The 23,654-nt window shown below is 43.2% G+C and overlaps 2 protein-coding genes across 3 annotated transcripts in view; one reads left to right on the top strand and one right to left on the bottom strand.

Annotated features, from left to right (window-relative positions):
- Window positions 1-13,076, top strand: part of LOC147327201 (E3 ubiquitin/ISG15 ligase TRIM25-like) — a 24,418-nt gene extending 11,342 nt beyond the window's left edge. Inside the window, exons 5-9 of one of the 2 annotated variants that reach the window (XM_086294849.1) lie at window positions 131-290; window positions 1,351-1,389; window positions 5,142-5,216; window positions 7,217-7,294; window positions 8,437-13,076. In XM_086294849.1, coding sequence (XP_086150975.1) covers window positions 131-290; window positions 1,351-1,389; window positions 5,142-5,216; window positions 7,217-7,294; window positions 8,437-8,975 — 891 coding nt within the window. In that variant the 3' untranslated portion in view covers window positions 8,976-13,076. The remainder of the gene's footprint in view (window positions 1-130; window positions 291-1,350; window positions 1,390-5,141; window positions 5,217-7,216; window positions 7,295-8,436) is intronic. The other variant, XM_086294850.1, reaches the window with a different exon arrangement.
- LOC147327200 (uncharacterized) lies at window positions 13,019-23,654 on the bottom strand. The gene is made up of 4 exons (XM_086294851.1): window positions 22,702-23,654; window positions 20,050-22,617; window positions 17,349-17,515; window positions 13,019-17,124 (listed from the first exon to the last, which is right to left on the bottom strand). The coding sequence occupies exons 1-2, from the start codon at window positions 22,987-22,989 to the stop codon at window positions 20,359-20,361; spliced, it is 2,547 nt and encodes an 848-aa protein (XP_086150977.1). The 5' UTR covers window positions 22,990-23,654; the 3' UTR covers window positions 13,019-17,124; window positions 17,349-17,515; window positions 20,050-20,358.

Below are 23,654 nucleotides of genomic sequence, written 5' to 3'. Positions count from 1 at the left end.
AGACGGCAACTGCCTAAGTGTTATTTTCAAATTTAATTGTACGAGGAATTGAGGGTGGAGGGTGGGGGGGAAGGCGGGCCAAATCTGCAGCGCCTGGAGTATAGTTTCCACTCTTTTCTCATTGGCTCAGGCCACCCAGCTGCTCTGCATGCCTTTCGCCACTGGTCGGCACTCCGGCACCCTCAGCCTGCCCACGGAGGCCTTCAGTGGTGCCAGGAGAGCACTGGGCCACCTCCGTAGCCACATAGAGGAGGTCTGCAGGGAGGAGGTCGACAAGATCACCCCCGCAGGTAGGTAGCACCACCTGGACTCAGGATGAGCTTCAAAGATGCTAACACCGACTCACAGTTAGGGATGGGAATTGATAAGAATTTAGCAATTCATTATCAATATGACTTATCAATTCTCAATGGCTCTCAATGAGAATATCACATTACCATTACATTCATGGGAATTAATAGCATGCCGAGTGGTCAAATGTTTGTGCATGTTGGAGGTATTTCTCCTCTTTGTTGTGATCAGTGTTGGCGTCATTACTCAAAAAAGTAAATAAAAAAAGTTATTGCAGATATTACACAGAGCAATTTTCTAAAAAGTAACAACGCACGTTACTTAATTACACCCAGGAGAAAGACATTTGTTATACTACTCATTACGTTCCTTTCATGTTACTTTGTAAAATGACCTGAAACACTGTCAACAATATAAACCTACAGCCCCACACACCAACACAGATCCCTGTCCTGATGAGCACACACGTGACTCTTAGTATTTTGGTGTCAACACAGAGCTGACAGCACAAATCAAAGATGAAAACCAACACAAAGAGACTTTAGAGCGGTCGACACAGGAGTTCTACTTTAGAAATGTGGACAGGTAGAAACAGGGGCTGCAGCCTGACTGCTCATCAGTTTGTTACCTGTTGAAGTTCACCAGCGGCTGACTTCACAGCAAATGATGGCTCATTTTAGCACAGTGCTGGACTTGGTCAGCATTTACTCAGCTTTAACGTCAATCTGGGCTCTTGGTTAGCTTAGCGTTGGCATTCTGTCTTTGCAGGCGCTTGCTAAGAGCCAAAGTTGTAATGTAATGTCCATATCCACGCCAAAGACACACGAACTGAAATCAGCTGGTCGTAGCAAGAGTGCAAGAGGAATCGATAGGCAGGAAGATTCCAAGGAACTGGCCTACTGGGAACCGGTTTTTGTAGAGAACCGGTTCTCGATTCCCATCCCTTCCCATGGTCTATATTCGGATCATATCACAAGTCCATTTATGGATTCATATACATATATGAGCTGTATGTGCACTGTATTATTATTATTATTTTTGTTATTATTTCTCTTCCAGTTAATGATAACTACAAATCTGGTGGAGAGCATGTAAAAAGTAAGCACAACAAACACGACACACACAAACATGCACAGTCAAAGCTCAGGGTGACCCGTTTTTACCAGGTTTTCCATGACCTTTAACACCGAGTGGAATTGTTAATCATTGATGCTGAAGAGGACCAGGATGAGCTCCTCTCTATTCTAATCTGTTCATTTTGGTGTCATTTGAAGCAGCACCGTCCACATTATATTAGGGGGTTAGCACAAAGATAGTGGAGCTAATTAAGACATGATGTGATTAAGGGATTGTAGTGTGGATCCATCAGTGTGAGCACTTTCTGCAGTAGTCTCCATATTATAGAAAATATTTCATTGCTGTAAAAAGTGTGAAACAGTTTTCTTGCAGCAAAACCATTACATTAAAATTCAGTGTGTTAAATACGTTGCAGCTGTTTATGGACAAACTTCGGACATTTTATCGTCCCATCCTTTCACTTTTTTATAAGCATGTTAGCACGCTGAGATAGTGGACACTGCATGTTACCATGTTGCTGATAGCATTTTTCTCAAAGCACTGCTGTAACTGCAGCCTCAAAAAGTTGCCGGCATAACTGCAGATTTGTTATTAATTCATTTTTTATATTTTTTTCCTAAGAGCTTTTTTAACCTCCTAAGACCCAAACTCTTCCATGGCAGCATTTTTAATTTCTCTTTGCTATTTGGGCTGATTAGGACCTGATGAATGTAAAAACAAAGAATTACGTGATTTTTTTTTTTTTTTTTTTTTTTACCTTATTTTTGTTTCTGAGAAAAATGAGATTCACATATGAGGACATTCACATTAAATTTCGATAGAACAGTGGCAGTGTAACGTCCTTGTCCGTGGATATCAGGCCCTTCTGCAGCAAAATTTGGTATTTTGGTCTAGACAACCCAAAATGGGTAGTCAACATATGTGGACGCCAGGTCCTAGGAGGTTAAATTGTTTTTTTGTGGGGGTTTTACAGGGAGTGCAGAATTATTTGGCAAATGAGTATTTTGTCCACATAGAATAGAATAGAATAGAATAGAATAGAATAGCCTTTATTGTCATTGTACAGAGTACAACGAAATTGGAGTGCCACTCCCTTGGTGCAAGTTTCAATAATAAATATAAATGTAAAATATAAAAAGTACAAAAAAAACAATCATCCTCTTCATGCATGTTGTCTTACTCCAAGCTGTATAGGCTCGAAAGCCTACTACCAATTAAGCATATTAGGTGATGTGCATCTCTGTAATGAGAAGGGGTGTGGTCTAATGACATCAACACCCTATATCAGGTGTGCATAATTATTAGGCAACGTCCTTTCCTTTGTCTGTGAAGGTTCTCAGTCATCCAGGTCATCGTAGTCAAAGGAGCTTGACAATGGGGATGACAATGTTGTTGCGTCTGTCCTTCTTAGGACAGCGAGGGAGGATAAGAAGGACAGACGCAACAACATTGTCATCCCCTATGTAGCCGGTGTATCAGAGAAACTCAGGAGAGTTTTCTCCAAGCATGACATCCCAGTGTATTTCAGACCCAGCAACACGCTCAGACAGAAACTGGTTCACCCGAAAGACAAAACGCCAAAACACAGACTTAACAATGTGGTGTATGCTGTACAGTGCAGCGAGGAATGCTCAGACCTCTACATTGGAGAGACCAAACAGCCACTTCACAAGCGCATGGCACAACACAGAAGAGCCACCTCCACAGGACAAGACTCAGCAGTCCATCTGCATCTTAAGGATAAAGGACACTCTTTCGAGGATGCCAATGTTCACATTTTGGACAGAGAGGACAGATGGTTCGAAAGAGGAGTGAAAGAAGCCATCTATGTCCACTGTGAGCGACCATCTTTGAACAGAGGCGGGGGTTTACGACACCAACTCTCTGCCATCTATAATCCAGTTTTGAGATCCCTTCCCAGACGCCTTAACGCCCACTCACATCCTGGGCCATCTGACCTCAGGAATTCACATGATAAGGTGGGGCCAGGTTTCACAATGAACACACCCGAAACTCTGGCTGATTGGGACCCACGCCCAGTTTCACACCTTGGCTCAGGCGATTAGAGGATCATCAGGGGGTCCTTTTGTCCCTCTGTGGGGGGTCACTCCCACTGGGTTTATATCTGGGACTCTCCACCATTTGACCTTAGAACTGAAGAAGCTTCTCGGATGAGAGGTGAAACGTCTTCAAGCAACTTAAAGAAGTCCAGACGCTTTTCTTTCCAAGCTCCTTTGTCCTTTCCTTTGGCAAAATGGGTCAAAAGAAGGACTTGACAGGCTCAGAAAAGTCAAAAATAGTGAGATATCTTGCAGAGGGATGCAGCAGTCTGAAAATTGCAAAGCTTCTGAAGCGTGATCATCGAACAATCAAGCGTTTCATTCAAAATAGTCAACAGGGTCGCAAGAAGCGTGTGGAAAAACCAAGGCGCAAAATAACTGCCCATGAACTGAGAAAAGTCAAGCGTGCAGCTGCCAAGATGCCACTTGCCACCAGTTTGGCCATATTTCAGAGCTGCAACATCACTGGAGTGCCCAAAAGCACAAGGTGTGCAATACTCAGAGACATGGCCAAGGTAAGAAAGGCTGAAAGACGACCACCACTGAACAAGACACACAAGCTGAAACGTCAAGACTGGGCCAAGAAATATCTCAAGACTGGTTTTTCTAAGGTTTTATGGACTGATGAAATGAGAGTGAGTCTTGATGGGTCAGATGGATGGGCCCGTGACTGGATTGGTAAAGGGCAGAGAGCTCCAGTCCGACTCAGATGCCAGCAAGGTGGAGGTGGAGTACTGGCTTGGGCTGGTATCATCAAAGATGAGCTTGTGGGGCCTTTTCAGGTTGAGGATGGAGTCAAGCTCAACTCCCAGTCCTACTGCCAGTTTCTGGAAGACACCTTCTTCAAGCAGTGGTGCAGGAAGAAGTCTGCATCCTTCAAGAAAAACATGATTTTCATGCAGGACAATGCTCCATCACACGCGTCCAAGTACTCCACAGCGTGGCTGGCAAGAAAGGGTATAAAAGAAGAAAAACTAATGACATGGCCTCCTTGTTCACCTGATCTGAACCCCATTGAGAACCTGTGGTCCATCATCAAATGTGAGATTTACAAGGAGGGAAAACAGTGCACCTCTCTGAACAGTGTCTGGGAGGCTGTGGTTGCTGCTGCACGCAATGTTGATGGTGAACAGATCAAAACACTGACAGAATCCATGGATGGCAGGCTTTTGAGTGTCCTTGCAAAGAAAGGTGGCTATATTGGTCGCTGATTTGTTTTTGTTTTGTTTTTGAATGTCAGAAATGTATATTTGTGAATGTGGAGATGTTATATTGGTTTCACTGGTAAAAATAAATAATTGAAATGGGTATATATTTGTTTTTTTGTTAAGTTGCCTAATAATTATGCACAGTAATAGTCACCTGCACACACAGATATCCCCCTAAAATAGCTAAAACTAAAAACTACTTCCAAAAACATTCAGCTTTGATATTAATGAATTTTTTGGGTTCATTGAGAACATGGTTGTTGTTCAATAATAAAATTATTCCTCAAAAATACAACTTGCCTAATAATTCTGCACTCCCTGTATGTGCTCAGAGGGGATCTTTCTTTCTTTCTTTCTTTCTTTCTTTCTTTCTTTCTTTCTTTCTTTCTTTTTTTTAATGGAAACTCTCCAAATTTGTGAATTTGACTGAGTGGCATGTTGTTTGTTGTGACATTATTTCAAACCAAATATCATTCATACCATTCATATCTGTTGTATTGGGGAGGTGGTCGAATTCACAGTGCGGTGAACTCCAAACCTCAGCAAGTGCAACTGTCTACAGGGCAACATGCAACCAGGGGTAAGTGGCAAAAAGATAATGTAATATAATGTAATGTAGTAATACTTACTTCGTGTACAAAAACAGTCTCTCACATTTTTCTGGAGGAATTTTGGCTCACTCTTCTTTACAATGTTGCTTCAGTTCATTACACAGCATTTCAGTCAGGTCGACTTGGCCATCAAAACATCCTGATTCTTTTATTTTGAAGCTGCTGAACATCACTTCAGTTTACTTTGGTATAAAGTGGAGACTGCGAGGTGCTCGGGTCCAGTGGCTGCAAAATGAGCCCAAATCATCACACCTCCACCCCCATGCCTGGCAGTTAGTGTGGGGTGTTTGTACTCATATGCTCTGACTTTTTTCCTCCAAATGTGGTGCTGTGCATTTTGGCCAAACTGTGTGGTCTCATCTATCCACAAGTCTTGTAGTTTGTTCAAATGCAGCTTTACTGTGCTGCCATGTTTTTCAGAGAAAAGAGGTTTTCTCTCAAAAACCTTTTCAAATAAAAAGTCTTGTTCAGTACTTTTTCTAATTGTGCTGTCATAAACTTTTAACATGCTAACTATGCCTTTAAAATCTGCTCACATTTGCTGATGATCAGCAAATCAAGTGATTTGATTAGCAGCGCCTGGCTGCTACTCACCAGCCCTATAAAAAACAATAAGCATGCACTTAGTTTTTCACCAGGCTGCATAGTGTCATATGAAATGTTTCTTTTCACATGACTATAATTTAATATAATAAATATGATATATCCAAATGACATGAGATCCTGCCTCTCCCGGATCCTGGTTCTGTTGGACGTCTCTTTCTGTTAAAAGTGAGTTTTTCTTTCCCATTGTTGCCAAGCGTTTCCTCATAGGGGATCGCCTTAATTGGGGGGTTCTCTCTGTAATACTGTGGGGAGGAGACTGTTGCTGTGAATTGGTGCTATATGAATAATACTGAACTGAAATTCACTGCTTTGGTGTGCGCTCCCCAGTTTGGGAGATTTCTGTTGCCTCCTCTTGAATATCAAGGGACTTGTCTTGTTTTACTCAGTGCATCAGAGAAATACAATTATAGCCCAGGTACCTGTGAACTGACGTGTGATAAGAGGCTTACTCTCATGACAACAACAGTAAGTTACCGACAAGTAACCAGATCATGATTCAAGAAAAGCGACATTACAAGTCTTATCTCCAGTGTCACTGCATTACAGAGAAGGTCTGCATGAGATTCATAACAAAAGAAAATGTATCACAGTGGGGATTTTAATGACTTACCATTCCACCACCATGCTACGAGGTGGCATGGTGATAGGTTGGATTGCGCTGTTTGAACCCTGCTTGAAGGGTACAATAAGTGCTGTGTGAATGTGTTGTGCTTTTGGAATCAATAAAACTAGAAAGGTACTTTTAAAGGGGCTTTTAAAGTGCACAACATTACATAAGTTTAAATAAGTACAAGGTAGTGTATAGAGTTTAGCAGTGCAGACCGTCCTGCAACGCTTAATTCGATTTTCATTAAATTCTTAGATTGTACCGCCTTACAGAACCTCTAACATGGTTACAGTCTGATTCTGTTTGTTCAGAAATCAAAAATGCGAGTCCCAGAGTCAACCTAATCATGGTGTGTTCATTATTAACACGTTACAAATTTAATAAATGCCAGTAAAGGTTAAGTTATGTGTTCAATAACTACCTTCCAACCAAGCCACCCACTCTTGGTACTGCTGAACCTTGGACAGCGACGGTCAGCCATCATGATAAAGGGCCAACAGCATGAAAACGCTGCCTCTAAGTTACTAAACTGCATGTAAACATGTTTCCTATTTCTGTTTAAGCTGGTTTAAAATACAAAGAAATGTTTCCATTTGTTAACTTGAAAACTTTTGTGGTGTTCCCAACGTGCTATTCAAAATTCATTCAACATTTTGCTCATCATCCCTCTACAGCTTAAGCAAAAGAAGATAAAAAATGTTTTATTGATACAGTTTTGTTCAGCAGGCACTTTTCTGTTTTTTTGTCTCGTTCAAGCAGCACCAGTGTCGTTCCCGCTGTCGTCTCTGTCTCTGCAGGCGCCTGATCAGAGGATGAGGGCAGCTTTCCTCAGGTGTAAGTATATCATCTTTTTTCCCTTAAGTGTGACTCAGAAGCATGCTTTTTTCCTTTTTTAGTGCCTTTTTTAGTCCCTGGTACAACCATTGAGAGCAAGCACCCTAATTGTCATTACCCATCTTTCTCTGCTTTGTCACCTCTTTTCCCTCAGTCTTTGCTTGTTCTGCGTCCTCCTACTTGACCAGATAATAAGAATCCTGCTGGGAAATCTGAAACCTCAGTCTAGATGCTCATTAATGATGGATGGACATCATACTGTATTTATGACTTCCTGGTCTATCATTAAGATCAGCACCATGTTCCAACACGACTGAGCCTGCTGACACAATGACAGCATTACCAGCACCTTGTCAGGGTTTAATAATTCATTTGGTCAGTGTCTGTGTGTCGTTTGTGTCCACTGTGCCAAAAAGTCAACTGAAATACTGCAAGGCTTAAACGTCAGTGGGAAAACCTCTACAACCTGACAGAGTAGACAACAGCTGGTTCAGTTCTCTGCTAAATTAGGAGGATAATAGCAAGTTTTCTCCTGATGCCAACTTTATTCTGACTTTATAAGAGGAGGAAAATCAAATGGAGAGTGGGGAGAATTAGAATGCAGCTGGTTGGTATGGCATCATGACCATCTTGGAGTTTTGAAAACACATTTGATCAGCAAGCAATGGATCTTACAGTGAAACTGTTCTCATTGGCTAGGGACTTGTCAATCACAGGTTGTTAGCTAATGAAAATATCTCCCTTTCTAATAAACAGAATGCCCAAAATTTTTAAGATGAAACTGAAATGAATTGCTCATCAGGAAGTTGTTTACAAAGGTCAGACCTGAGACACCTTTACTTCCAGACTTCTATAGAACGTTTAAATTGTCTTCACGTTTCAGAATTTAAAGTTTTATGCATCAGTTACCCTCAAACACCCACTCCTCTGCTTAACAGAAAAGTGTTCTGTAGTGTTATGGCCACCTGACGAGTTGTAACATTTCAGTCATAAATCCTTAGTGATTTATGACTAAGGATTTAGTCATAAATCCTGGATTGCAAATGACATTGCTAAATGTCATTTGCAATCCAACTGTTTCATTCAGAGCCTTTTTGGTGTTTAACTGTTAGTTTTTTTTTCTTTCTGTTTCCTTGCTCTAGTTTCGTGCCATCTGACCTTTGACCCCGAGACAGCTCATCCTACCTTGGTTCTCCTGGAGGGGCCCCAGGGTGCTCATTGTGGCGAGGAGCCACAGCCCTACCAGCCTCATCCACAGCGCTTTGACTCAGTGGCGCAAGTCCTGTGCAGGGAGGGCCAGTTTGGTGGTGCCAGCTACTGGGAGGTTGAGTGGAGAGGAGGTGGGTGGATTGACATAGGCGTCACCTACCGTGGGATCGGGCGCAAAGGTGGCGGGAAGCCCTGCCTGCTTGGGCGCAACGAGCACTCTTGGCGGCTGAGGTGTAGTCATGCTGGATATGCTGCATGGCACGATAACCGCAAGACCACGGTCGCTGCACCGCCCTCCCCCAGGATCGGCGTGTTTCTGGAGCGCCAGAAAGGAGCTTTGTCCTTTTACAGCATCTCGGACTCCATGGTGCTCCTGCACACTTTCCATTATTCGTTCTCTCAGCCGCTATACCCCGCCTTCCGTTTGGATCTGGACTCAACTCTTGTCATCTGCCCTCATGAGGGAAGCTAACTATGCCCCCATGTTTTTCCAGGACGTCTCATTTATCTTCTGGAGGAAAGGGCTGTTCGCTCTGCCAATCGATATGAGTGAGTGGTGAGGAAATGGCACTTTTCTGTGTAATTCTCTTTGACTGTAATATTCTCTTTGATAACTGCCGGGTTGAGTGGCAGAATTGCATAATTTTTTTAACAGCATGCATGTTTTTTACAGTGTACTTTATTACATAAAAGCCCATGTGTCATCATTTAAACCAGATACACACAGGTTAATAAATATACACATATACATATATATAAACTGATGCTTTCAGCAAATTGAAAATATACCCTCAAGTTGGATTTTATGCTAGCTTTAAAAGACTGCAAAAGTTGTGTAGTGCTGAAAATCACTTGGTTCCCACAGCTAATTAACTAACTGGTAACAGGCCATAGACCAGGGGTTCATCACATTGTGAAAGACTGTTTGAGCAAATATTTAAACAAGAAAACAGTTTCTCAGAAATGGGAAAGAATTTCTGGTCCATAATAAGCCATTATCATGGGTGATTTCCACATCTGTGAAAGCACCATTATTGTTGGCTGATACATGCAAATTTGGGGGCAACACATGCTTTCAAAGCCAGTATTTTCAGGGAGGTCTGTGCTTATTTAAAGGTACAGTAAGTGGGTTTTTAATGTTATTTATTAGAAAAATAGTGTACTCAAAAATATACATAGATCAGTCAGTAATTATGCCACCCAACAAATTGATGCATTCTTATAAACTTTAAATGAATCCATTAAAAATACATAGGAGGATGCGTGGGTTTGTGGAAGGCACCATGTTGCCCACCATCTACAGTACAGTAGCTGAGTTGGACATCACCGTTCCACCTAATTGTGTTTCATGTACATGACTATAGACCGGCCAAATACATAATACACCTTACAACTTTGTATTTTACAGTTCCTTCAAACTATATCTGACTATTTAACATTTGAACATGTACATTTTTATCATTTTGTCTTTTTCTTTACCTCTCCTCACTCATTTCTAGCTTATCCTGTTCCTTCTTACCTTAACCTCATCTCCTGAACTGAAGTTAGGGTTCTAAATTAGAACTTCTAATGTGCATAATCATGCTAATTTACGATATTGTCACAATTACTTATTGTTACCAACAAGCCAGCTAAACAACAACTGCCATTTACAAGTTAACATTAGGCCAGCTAATGTTAGGAAAGTGTTTGTCACTTTCCCTGTGATAAACACTTTGTTTCAGAGTATCCCATTGTATCAGAGTTTACTTGCTAGGTGTCAAAGTCCAACATAATGCCAGCTAACAGCAGCTAACAACGGTAAAAACAGCGGTGCTTATCAGCAGCTCACTGAGGTTCGCTTCACTGACTTATCGGCTCGAATCGTAGTCCTTTCACTAAATTTTACAGCATCTACCAGAGCAAACAGCATATTGATAGCTAAATGTCGAACGGCTGTGGTCAGAGGTGATTCGTGTGTCAAAAAAAGTACTGCAAAACTGCAAAACACATATTCATTGTTTAATTCCCGATTTATTGCTAAGTGAAAAGTGTTTGTCCACCAGCAGGCACCGTAGCTGGAATTATTACACTTGAATTGAGATGATAAGTAATCAGAGCTCAGTTGACTGCAATTTACTGACATCTGGTGGTGAGATTTTACACACTCTACCTTTAAATAAGACACTGCCAGACCACATGAGCACTGTTGAACATGAGAGAATATTTGATTATAGAGCAACAGGTCTGGAAAACCGTGATAAATATTCCTCAGTCTTGACTTTGTGTTGCTGGCATCAAATTTAAAAGGACTATTTTTTTTTACATTTTCTTTTTACTTTTAATTACAAAAATTTATTAGTTTTAACAGGAATGTTTACTTTTTTAAAATTTAATTTAAATATGGGGTTAAAATAACTTTTACAGTGTGCTGACCTTGTTGTAATATCAGGTGGTATTTGTGTTCCAGTAAGACATGGATGAGTTACTATGAGTTAACATACAATTATAAATATGCTCATATTTTGTAATCTTTTTGAACATTTTTTGTGTTTTTGCCTCTGTGACAGATGTTTACTGGGAAAAAGCCATATTCACAGATTTACTGAGCAATGGAGTATAAAAAGAAGAACCATACACTTCAGCGTGTTTGTAGAAATCATTTGACTGGAAACATGTGCGACAGTGTTTCCCACAGATTCTAAATCAGCAACAGAGAAATATTCATTGGTTTCTCCTCCCTTTGTGTTTGATGTTATTTTCATAGGGTTGTACATTTATAGGAGTCAAAGGTTATTTTTTTCCATTATCAGTTATACTAATGTGACATGGGAAACCTCTGGGCATTTTTTCATTTAAACCTGCAGAAGTGACCTCAGCTTCAGATAAATTAAACGTTGTTTTGCATTAATCTTAAATTAAATGAAGGAATAGTTTAATATGTTAAAAAAATGCTTACAGAATTCTGTTGGGAAAAGTTGTAGCACAATAAATATGGACGTACAATTTCTTAAGGTACTCAACGGGCAGGTTGTCCCACTTCTTGTTTGTTTAGCCTGAGTTCTGTCTTATCATCCTTGAATGATTCTGTTATGTTGACATTAAGACTCTGTGGAAACCATACTGGCTGTTTATCTTGCTGCTGGAGACAGCTCTTTATGACTTTTGTCAAATATTTAGGGTCAGTGATGTGCTCCAGAGGAAAACTGGGACTAATCATGAGCCTTTCCTTGTGGTACAGTGCGATGGAAAACAATCAAAAGATCCAAGTGCCTCAAACATTTGCACAGAACAACACTTGCTATCATTGCAGCACTTTGATTGCTTCTAAGTCTATGATTATAACTTTTATCTAAGCAACTCAGATTCTATCAAATCACATACATGCCGATCTCATTCATTTTTATTGATGTAGCGCCAAATCACAACAACATTCGGCTCAAGGTACTTTGTACTGTAAGTTAACACCCCACGTTAATACAGAGAAAACCCAACAATCAAATGGTGACAGTGAGAAGGAAAAACTCCCTTTTAACAGGAAGAAATATCCATCATGCAAACCCTTGAGTTGGTTCGGGGTGAGGGGAGGATGACGGAACAAAAAGAAAAAACTGTGGAAGAGAGCCATTCCGTGAAAAAAAATACTTTGTGATTTTAAAACTGTGGGGTGACATAAAGAAGATCATGTCTTCCATCTGAATGGACACCATACTATAGCCACTGCCTTTCTTGACTTGGCAGGGGTGGGGGAACTCCAGGCTTCAATGGGTGGTGTCCTGTAGGTTTTAGATGTGTTCTTGATCCAACAGCTGATTTAAATGGCTAAATTATGTCCTCAACATGTCTTGAAGTTCTCCAGAGGCCTGTTAATGATAATCATTTGATTCAGGTTTGTGGACCCAGGGTGAGATCTAAAACCTACAGGACACTGGCCCTTGAGGCCTGGAGTTCCCCACCCCTGACTTAGAGGGTTGTTTTCTTTTTAAAAGGCACTTTTGCAGAGGATTATGATCACCTGACCAGACACTGTGTAGGGCCTTCAAACCAAACTATGGAAGAACCTCAGAATGCAACACAACCTCACATGTACAGATAAATAAATGTGTATATATATCATTCACAGAGCTATTAGAAAATATTTACATTTTTTTTAACATGGAGTGCACTATTCCACAAGCTGTAGGCCTGTATCATGAAGTCTGTAAAATGAGCATCCTTATGTATGTTTGTCTACCCGCTGTGCTTCTGTTACTGTTATTGTTTATGTTACTTCTATTATATATGTTGTCTTACCAAATGAGTTTATTCCTTTCACTCAGCTCACAAAAAAACTGACCGATCAAGGTCTAAACATGCAGTGAGTTTTTCTTAATAGTGAAAGGATTGATAGTACTTGTTAAAATGATTTATTTCAGATGTTTCTTGTATTTTTTTCCCTTGTTGATGTGCAATAAACTCTATATTTTATGATTTTCTTCCCTAATAAAATGGCTTGACCTTTACTTGAAACCAAATTTTCACATATTGAGAATTCAATTCAATTTTATTTATATAGCTCCAAATCACAACAGCAGTCACCTCAAGGCGCTTTGTATTGTACAGTAGATCATACAATAATAGATACCGAGAAAGACTCAACAATCATATGACCCCCTATGAGCAAGCACTTTGGCGACAGTGGGAAGGAAAAACTCCCTTTGAACAAGAAGAAAACTCCAGCAGAACCAGGCTCAGGGAGGGGCGGGGCCATCTGCTGCAACCGGTTGGGGTGAGAGAAGGAAGACAGGATAAAGACATGCTGTGGAAGAGAGACAGAGATTAATAACAGATATGATTCAATGCAGAGAGGTTTATTAACACATAGTGAGTGAGAAACTGGTGACTGGAAAGGAAAAACTCAATGCATCATGGGAATCCCCGGCAGCCTACGTCTATTGCAGCATAACTAAGGGTGGCTTCAGCATCACCTGGTCCAGCCCTGTTACGCCCCACTTAAAAACGAAGTGTTGACTGGAGTGAGGGGTAACACAAAGTGAAAGAGAAAACATGAACTACTGGAGAATAGATGTCATTAAACATGATTTATTGCCCGAAACTACTACAGTAAAAATAAACACAGGGAAGCTCTCTTCTTCAGGGTCTCCAAGGCCAAAACAACAAACAAAACACCCCCTTTAGCTAAAAATCAAACCAAGTACTCTCTAACCAAAACAAAATACAATGGCTGAGCTCCCTGTCTAACCAAAACAGGAGAAAACAGTTGAAACAAAAATGGCAGAGAACCCCTACCTGCTTCCACAACGATGAACTAATTAACACAGTAAGGGCACACCTTTGCTTACAATAAAAGAAAGAAAACCAAAGTTTCACGGAGTTTAAGGTGTCTCTCTCTCTCTCTTGCTCACACTCACTCACTCACTCAGGCCTGCTGCCCAAAACACTATAGCTCACAGCTCTGGCAAAAATGGGGGAAGTGGCAGCGGTGTGGCAGTTTAGGATGGCAGACTATATGCCGTGGCTGACGAGCTGGAACACACCTCAGCTGTGGCTCATGAGGCAGACCTGCAACACAAGAAAAAGGAGAAAAAAAAACTCTTCCACAGAGGGAGAGCCACTAGAGGTCAGCGACCGTAACAAGCCCTAACTATATGCTTTAGCAAAAAGGAAAGTTTTAAGCCTAATCTTAAAAAGATGAGAAGTTAGCTGAAGCAGGGTGGTGCAGGGGCTGGTCAGATATCAAGTGCTGAGAGTGGATCTTTGGTCCTCTGTGCAGCTCTGTCCACTCTCAGCTGTTCCAGGATTGCTAAAGACACTGCCCTGCAAAGCAATAACACAAGAAAGTCGCCATTTTAATACAAAAACAGCATTTCCATTGTTGGTAGCTGTAGTATGTTGTTAAAATGCCCTTTTAAACCCAACATATTTACATTCACATAACTACAAATAAACTTAAATCTACAGTGCTGCTGGCACAGGATGATGATTCATACCAACGGATGGATTTGATCTTCAAGAAAGTTCATAGTCAGTGAGAAGAAACAGGTCAAGTCTGTTAATTTATGGTAATTTATAGTTACTCCTTCTTACTGCCAATAATCTGTGCACTTTCAGGTGAGCTCTTTGTTCTCTCTGTACAATACCACCTTCACCTTCAATAGCACCTTAGAGTATTCTGACTGGCTGCATCACCACCTGGTACGGCAGCTGTAATGCTCTGGACCGCAAAGCTCTGCAGAGGGTGGTGAGATCAGCACAGCGCATCACCAGGACTGAACTGCCAGCCATGCAGGATCTCTACAGACTGCGCTGCATGAAGAAGACACAGCGGATCCTCTCTGATCCTAGCCACCCCAGCCACGGACTTTTCACATTCCTGCTGTCTGGCAGGAAGTTCAGGAGCATTCAGACCCGCACTACCAGACATAGAGACAGCTTTTACCCACAAGCCATCAGGCTTTTGAACTGCTGACATTCTATACACACCATTACACACTCACTACAATTACAGGACTCTACACACTGTCACTTCAACTAATGCCACTTAAATGCTCGTTGCACAAGATCTGCACAAACTGTAAATACCAACTTGTCTGAAATACTCTAAATATTTTATACTATTTTTCTCTCTTTTTTCTCTTTATCATTAATGATATTTCCTGTTAATTTCTTCTTAATTTAACACTTTCTATATGCTCATGTAAAGCAGAGGAGCACGAGCCAAAGAATTTCATTATGGGTAAATGTGGCTACACTGTTTATCTGTACATGACAATAAAACTTGAAACCATTTTCAGTGTGTATGCAAGTCCACCCAAGCCACATTCCTGAGAACAAAGGAACATTACAAACACTATCAGATTTCAGCACTCGCATATCATCTGTATCAGAAGGTCTGGTTATTAGCTAAAAATGTCCCATTAAATAACTTATTAAGAAAACAACTAAATACACAGAAAATATTATGAAAACTGGTTTATTTTATATCTCCTACTTTGAAGTGAAGCAATAAAAACATGTATAAAACATCACAAACTGTAATATTATACAAATTAGAGATGGCACGATACCACTTTTTTATGTCCGATACCGATATCATAAATTTGGATATCTGCCGATACCGATATGAATCCGATATAGTGTTTTTTAATCAACAAAACTTTTTTTTTTTTAAATATCTTGCTGCATTTTGTATAAGTTCATACTCAAGTTTAAAACAACAACTACACTAAAGCTATTCTGTTATACCTGTATGCAAAAAAAAATATTTCATAGTTGAGCAATACTGATCAATCTAATCAACTTAAACCTACACCATCCTCCCTATTCTGGTATTTTAAAGAGTACTTAGCGTAAATATTAAGCAACCTAACTAATAGGGTTCCAACTCCCAGCAACAACAAAAATAAATGAATAAAAAATAGGGAACCACCCCTCACGCTCCACCTCATGATGCTTAATCGACGTAATCAACCTTAAGTTGATGCAGTGTGAAATTATTTTTCAAGAAATATTAAATAGATTCAACATCTTTCTTCAACAAAATTGCAGACTGCACAGATGGTACCTTCCCAAAGTAAAAAGTACTATAGCTTACTAGGGTATATATATTAGACTTAATAGTCACTATGTACAGTAATTGACTTCTATTCCTTTTACATCAAATTAAAACTTTGGGTGTAAGATTCAGATAATTATTTATTAAAAGCTAGACATTTTAAATGAGAATAAGAAAGAAAAGTATGTCTTTGTGCCCCCTTTTCCCTGTTCATGCCCTATCGGCCCCCCTGGCTAAACTTTGCTAGATCCGCCCCTGCACAGTTACCAGCGTCAGCTACGTAGAAAAAGATCCTGGTGTAGAAAGTAATAATAAATAAATTCTAACAACAGCTTATCAAGCTTAAACGTGCTGCTGTTCTTCAGCCGCTGGTTTCCTCTTTCTGGTGCAAACTGGGCCAAAAACAAACAAGAGAGACGGACTCGCGACAGAAAAGCCGATCAGCTGATCATTAAGCAGTTTCATGATTGAAATAGCAGCAAGAAGAGGCAGTCGCTTGTTAAGCTTAACGCAGGAATGCTTTACAAACATTCAGAGATGGACTTACACACTTGCTTTACTTCTCTCGGGATAACTTTGTCAGAGATGAAATGCCGGGTTGCTAGCGAAGCTCCAAATGCTATCCAGACCACCAACAGGTCCCGCATGCCACAACTGCTCTATCACGTGATGCATACTGCTACGACGTGCTAACGTTCTGAGGTGAGTTACGGCGTGTTGCAAGTTTTGTGAGGTGCTTTTGTGATATTTAATGGGTCGGATTACATTTTTTATTTTTCTCCGATATCCGATCCAGTAATTTAGGTCAGTATCGGACCGATACCGATACGTAATATCGGATCGGTCCATCTCTAATACAAATGCTTCCTGCTGATGCAATGGAGACATCTTCCAGTGACAGTCTTCATCAGTGTGAGTGTGAGGAGGATCCTAAACCAACCGACACAGAAGTGCATGTTCACAACTCCCTCTGTGCAGACGGGGTCAGCACCCTGGGTGAGGAGGGGTGGTGCTGTAGCCAGTCAGGTATGAAGTGCTCAGAGTGGATCTTTGGTCCTCTGTGCAGCTCTGTCCACTCTCAGCTGCTCTGCAAAGCAATAACACGCGAAAGACATCATTTTAACACAATACAGCATTTTCATTGTTGGCAGCTGCAGTATGTTGTTAAAATGCAATTTTAAACTCAACATATACACACAATAACTATAAATAAACTTAAACCTACAGTACTGTAGGACGATGATATACACCAGCTATTGGAAGGATTTAGTCTTCAAGACAGTTTGTAGCCAATGTGAGGTGATAACTTACATAGCTGGAACACAGCACCACTCTCCAGTTTGTCATTTGGTCATCCATCCTTCTCATCGGGTTGGGGTAAGGCTGTCTTCTGGGTGGAGTATCTCTCTGTGTTAGCTCCGTCTTGGACGTTGAGTGTCTGAAGTGCTGAATGCTGGGAGAGGACAAGTGTAAAGCACCTGAAGACAAAAAGACAAAGAGAAAAGCATGAATTCACAGATCACAGAGTTCTTCAATTTACTTTTCATCTGTTATGTGTTTTTACCTTACCTCTGATCCCTTAGCCACCTTATGTAAAAACAAGAGACCACCTTTGCAGATTGAACAAATATTTGAAATTGTGGTGGCAGATTTCTTTTCTCATGTATTAATCACATATTGAATCATATCACATTAGTTATAGTAATATCACTTTCTCACTCCTGTCACTAGTTTACATGCATGTGGAATGTTAACACAGTGAGGCCATTGTAATGGGAAATGTTAAACAGATAGTGGGACTCCTTCTGCTTATCAGGGATGTAAATCCTTACATAACGGCCAAGCAGAAAACAAGGTCATAATTCTCTCTGTGAGGGACAAAGTATAGCCCCCCTGTGAGAGGGGCCAACATGTGAGTTTGTGGAATGTTCTTTGTCTGTATATAAGATGTAAGGGCGGTGGCCACAATTCAGAGAAGGTCCTAGTGTTTCACTGGGATGCTCTCTCCACATTGCAATGTGTTTATTAAACTCACTTCAAATCAAGCTCACTGGGTGTGTTGTAGGTTATTGTTAAATTTTCCACAACAAAATAAAGTGCAAGAAAGTTACTTACCAGCATGACTACACACACACTACAAGACACGACCACACACACACACACACACACACACTACAAGACATGACTACACACACACTACAAGACACGACCACACACACACACACACACACACACTACAAGACATGACTACACACACACACACACTACAAGACATGACTACACACACACACACACTACAAGACATGACTACACACACACACACACTACAAGACATGACTACACACACACACACACTACAAGACATGACTACACACACACACACACACTACAAGACATGACTACACACACACACACACTACAAGACATGACTACACACACACACACACTACAAGACATGACTACACACACACACACACTACAAGACATGACTACACACACACTACAAGACATGACTACACACACACACACACACACACTACAAGACATGACTACACACACACACACACACACACTACAAGACATGACTACACACACACACACACACACACTACAAGACATGACTACACACACACACACACACACACTACAAGACATGACTACACACACACACTACAAGACATGACTACACACACACACTACAAGACATGACTACACACACACACTACAAGACATGACTACACACACACACTACAAGACATGACTACACACACACACACTACAAGACATGACTACACACACACACACTACAAGACATGACTACACACACACACACTACAAGACATGACTACACACACACACACTACAAGACATGACTACACACACACACACTACAAGACATGACTACACACACACACTACAAGACATGACTACACACACACACTACAAGACATGACTACACACACACACACACTACAAGACATGACTACACACACACACACACTACAAGACATGACTACACACACACACACACTACAAGACATGACTACACACACACACACACTACAAGACATGACTACACACACACACACACTACAAGACATGACTACACACACACTACAAGACATGACTACACACACACTACAAGACATGACTACACACACACACACACACACACACACACACACACACTACAAGACATGACTACACACACACACTACAAGACATGACTACACACACACACACACACACTACAAGACATGACTACACACACACACACACACACACACACTACAAGACATGACTACACACACACACACACACACACACACTACAAGACATGACTACACACACACACACACACACACACTACAAGACATGACTACACACACACACACACACACTACAAGACATGACTACACACACACACACACACACACACACACACTACAAGACATGACTACACACACACACACACACACACACACACACACACACACTACAGGACATGACCACACACACACAGGACATGACTACACACACACACACACACTACAGGACATGACCACACACACACAGGACATGACTACACACACACACACACACTACAGGACATGACCACACACACACAGGACATGACTACACACACACACACACACTACAGGACATGACCACACACACACAGGACATGACCACACACACACAGGACATGACTACACACACACACACACACAGGACATGACTACACACACACACACACAGGACATGACTACACACACACACACACACACACACACAGGACATGACTACACACACACACACACACACACACACACACAAACACTACAAGACATAAATACACACACACACACACACACACAAACACTACAAGACATGAATACACACACACACAAACACTACAAGACAAAAATACACACATAAACATTATAAGACAAAAAAAAGCAGATCAAAAATATTTGCAATAAACAGACCTCAGTTCAAGAAAGTTACTTACCAGCAATATTGTCACGGCTGGCGGAGTGAGCCGTGTGGTGTGGAGGAAAGGGAGGACCCAAAATGCAGCAGTGACTGATGATACGAGTGATGTTTATTTACAAAGTGACAATGGCAGAAACAGGCAGTGAGGCATGACAAAACAACTGAAGAAACCTAAACTGGGAGAACTAAATGACAAACCTGAGACCATACAAAAGGGGTGCGGGGCAGAGAGACGCAGAGACAGGAACACCATAGAACGCAGACGAGCCGACAATGAACACAGACCGACACCCACTAAATATACACACACAAGGTAATCAGGTAATCACACACAGGAGGGAAGAACAGCTGAACCTAATACACATGAGGACCGGAGGACACAAGCTGAACACAATGACAACAGACACAGACCTTCAAAATAGAATAGGAAATCCAGAACATGAGCCTTCAAAGTAAAGCAGGAACACACAGACTGATTTACAACACAACACGGGGACATGAACAGAGCACCAAGGACAGACACAGGTAGGGCTGAATACACACACCAAACTACAGGTTCAACCCTAAACCAATACAAAATCAGAATAAACAAAGCACAAAAATGAACTTCAAGGAAACACAAAACGCTGGGCCAAAATGACCCAGGACCATGACAGTACCCCCCCTCCAAGGGCTGACTCCAGACAGCCCAAAACAAAAACAGATGACCAACCCAGGGCGGGCGGCGGGGGCCCAGGACGGAGGGACCAACACCGAACAAAAACAAGCCCCAGCGAACCAAGTGACCTGTCCAAAACAAACACACATGCCGGAGCACAAGGACAAAACACAGTTCAGGAGGCCGGCCCGGAGGCTGACACAGATCCAAAAGCCGACCGAGCGGAAGGCAGCGGTGGCGGAGTGGAGGCAGTTCAGGGGGCCGACCGTGCACACAGCAACGACGGGCAAACAGTTCTGGGGACCGACCGTGCACACGGCAACGGGCAAACAGTTCTGGAGGCCGACCACTTGGAAGGTAGTGGTGGCCACCGAGCAGGTCCGGAGGACGGCCGCGATGCCAGCGGCGGCGACAAACTCTTTCCGGAGGCCGCCCCTGAAGGCCGTGATGCCATCTTAGAGGCCCGGAAAACGGCCGGCAGAGGCGAGGCAGAACGGGTCGAGCTGGCTCCGACGGCGGTGTGGCAACCGCAGGATCAGACGACACGGAGGCCGGACCAGGCGTGGATGACGACACGGAGGCCGGACCAGGCGAGGATGACGACACGGAGGCCGGACCAGGCGAGGATGACGACACGGAGGCCGGACCAGGCGAGGATGACGACACGGAGGCCGGACCAGGCGAGGATGATGAGGATGCAGAGGCTGGACCGGATGAAGATGATGAGGATGCAGAGGCTGGACCGGATGAAGATGATGAGGATGCAGAGGCTGGACCGGATGAAGATGATGAGGATGCAGAGGCTGGACCGGATGAAGATGATGAGGATGCAGAGGCTGGACCGGATGAAGCCAAAGCAAATGCTGAAACCGGACCAGGCGAGGATGAAGCCAAAGCAGATGCTGAAACCGGACCAGGCGAGGCCGAAGACTCTGAGGCCGCAGCAGGCGAGGGTGATGAGACTGCAGCTGGTGATGAGACTGCAGCTGATGGCTGGACGGGCTCCTCGGGCCCCCCAGCTGACGAGGCAGAAGGCTGGACGGGCTCCTCGGGCCCCCCAGCAAAAACAGTCTCAGACCCAGTGGGCACTGGAGCCCCTGGCACACACAGAACAGAACCAGCAGGCACACGGGCCTCTGGCAGGAACGCAACAGAACCAGCAGGCACACGGGCCTCTGGCAGGAACGCAACAGAACCAGCAGGCACACGGGCAGGCACACGGGCCTCTGGCAGGGACGCAACAGAACCAGCAGGCGCACGGGCCTCTGGCAGGGACAGAACAGAACCAGCAGGCGCACGGGCCTCTGGCAGGGACAGAACAGACTGCAGCTGCGCGGAGCACCGACCCTGCTCAGGCAGCGACAGCCGGGTGCAGTTCTCAGCTGGGTTCTTAGCCTCCAGGGGTCCAGAGTCAGCTGAGGGCTGTAACTTAACCTCTGGTGAGGCCCTGGAGCAAGTAGCAGTCTCTAAACTAGCCAGCTGTTGAGGAACGATTGCATTTTTAACGTGTTTGTCTCTCTGCAAATAATACGTACTAGAAAAAGAGTCAAAAATGGGAGGCACAAGCGCAGCCTCCCGTACAGAGGGAGTCTGTGAAGACGGAGACGGCATGAATGACTGGGCTAGCGGAGATACCGGAGTCCGAGTTGCTTGTGGCTGTGCAGCTAAACGAGGTAAAGACAGCTCAGCAGGAGAATGAGCAAGCAACACACAGTTCTCCTTGTCGTCTGCTGCACCAAACAAAGTCCCTGGATAAACTGTTCCACAGTCCAAGACAGAAAAAGGGTCCTTCTCACTCACCACGGCCGGCAGTTCTGAAGTTCCAATATCTGGCTGTGGGGTGACGCGCCGACGGCGCGATCGTCGCTTCCTCCCGGGCAAAACCTCCGGCGGGCCGGGCAAAACCTCCGGCGGGCCGGGCAAAACCTCCGGCGGGCCGGGCAAAACCTCCGGCGGGCCGGGCAAAACCTCCGGCGGGCCGGGCAAAACCTCCGGCGGGCCGGGCAAAACCTCCGGCGGGAGAAGCTGACGTGGCTGTTCCGGGGTGGCCGTAATCCGCTGCTGCTGGACAAAGTCTGTGGATTCCCGAGCTCGCACCACCCCCCGGGCTTTATGCAGGTTGCAAATTAAGCCTGAAACTCCCTTAAGCTGGCAGAGGTAGGGATTTTCTTCCAGGATTGCTTCGATGGCTTTTAACCCCACCACTTGTGCCCTTGCGTTGGTGGTGTGGGTTACCCAGTCCATCAGGCGTCGGATGCGTGCGAGGTCGCTCTCTCCAGACAAAGCTGCTGGGTCCATGTTTGGTCGGCTCGTACTGTCACGGCTGGCGGAGTGAGCCGTGTGGTGTGGAGGAAAGGGAGGACCCAAAATGCAGCAGTGACTGATGATACGAGTGATGTTTATTTACAAAGTGACAATGGCAGAAACAGGCAGTGAGGCATGACAAAACAACTGAAGAAACCTAAACTGGGAGAACTAAATGACAAACCTGAGACCATACAAAAGGGGTGCGGGGCAGAGAGACGCAGAGACAGGAACACCATAGAACGCAGACAAGCCGACAATGAACACAGACCGACACCCACTAAATATACACACACAAGGTAATCAGGTAATCACACACAGGAGGGAAGAACAGCTGAACCTAATACACATGAGGACCGGAGGACACAAGCTGAACACAATGACAACAGACACAGACCTTCAAAATAGAATAGGAAATCCAGAACATGAGCCTTCAAAGTAAAGCAGGAACACACAGACTGATTTACAACACAACACGGGGACATGAACAGAGCACCAAGGACAGACACAGGTAGGGCTGAATACACACACCAAACTACAGGTTCAACCCTAAACCAATACAAAATCAGAATAAACACAAAGCACAAAAATGAACTTCAAGGAAACACAAAACGCTGGGCCAAAATGACCCAGGACCATGACAAATATAAGACATAAAT

Source organism: Aulonocara sp. 'chitande type north' Nkhata Bay, linkage group LG6 (genome assembly GCF_057382095.1).
Source record: "Aulonocara sp. 'chitande type north' Nkhata Bay isolate Kocher_YH1m ecotype deep benthic linkage group LG6, A_spYH_male_GT1.1, whole genome shotgun sequence".
Lineage (NCBI taxonomy): Eukaryota > Metazoa > Chordata > Actinopteri > Cichliformes > Cichlidae > Aulonocara > Aulonocara sp. 'chitande type north' Nkhata Bay.
Note: the sequence above shows the minus strand (reverse complement) of the source record. Positions and strands in the feature narration are given on the sequence as shown.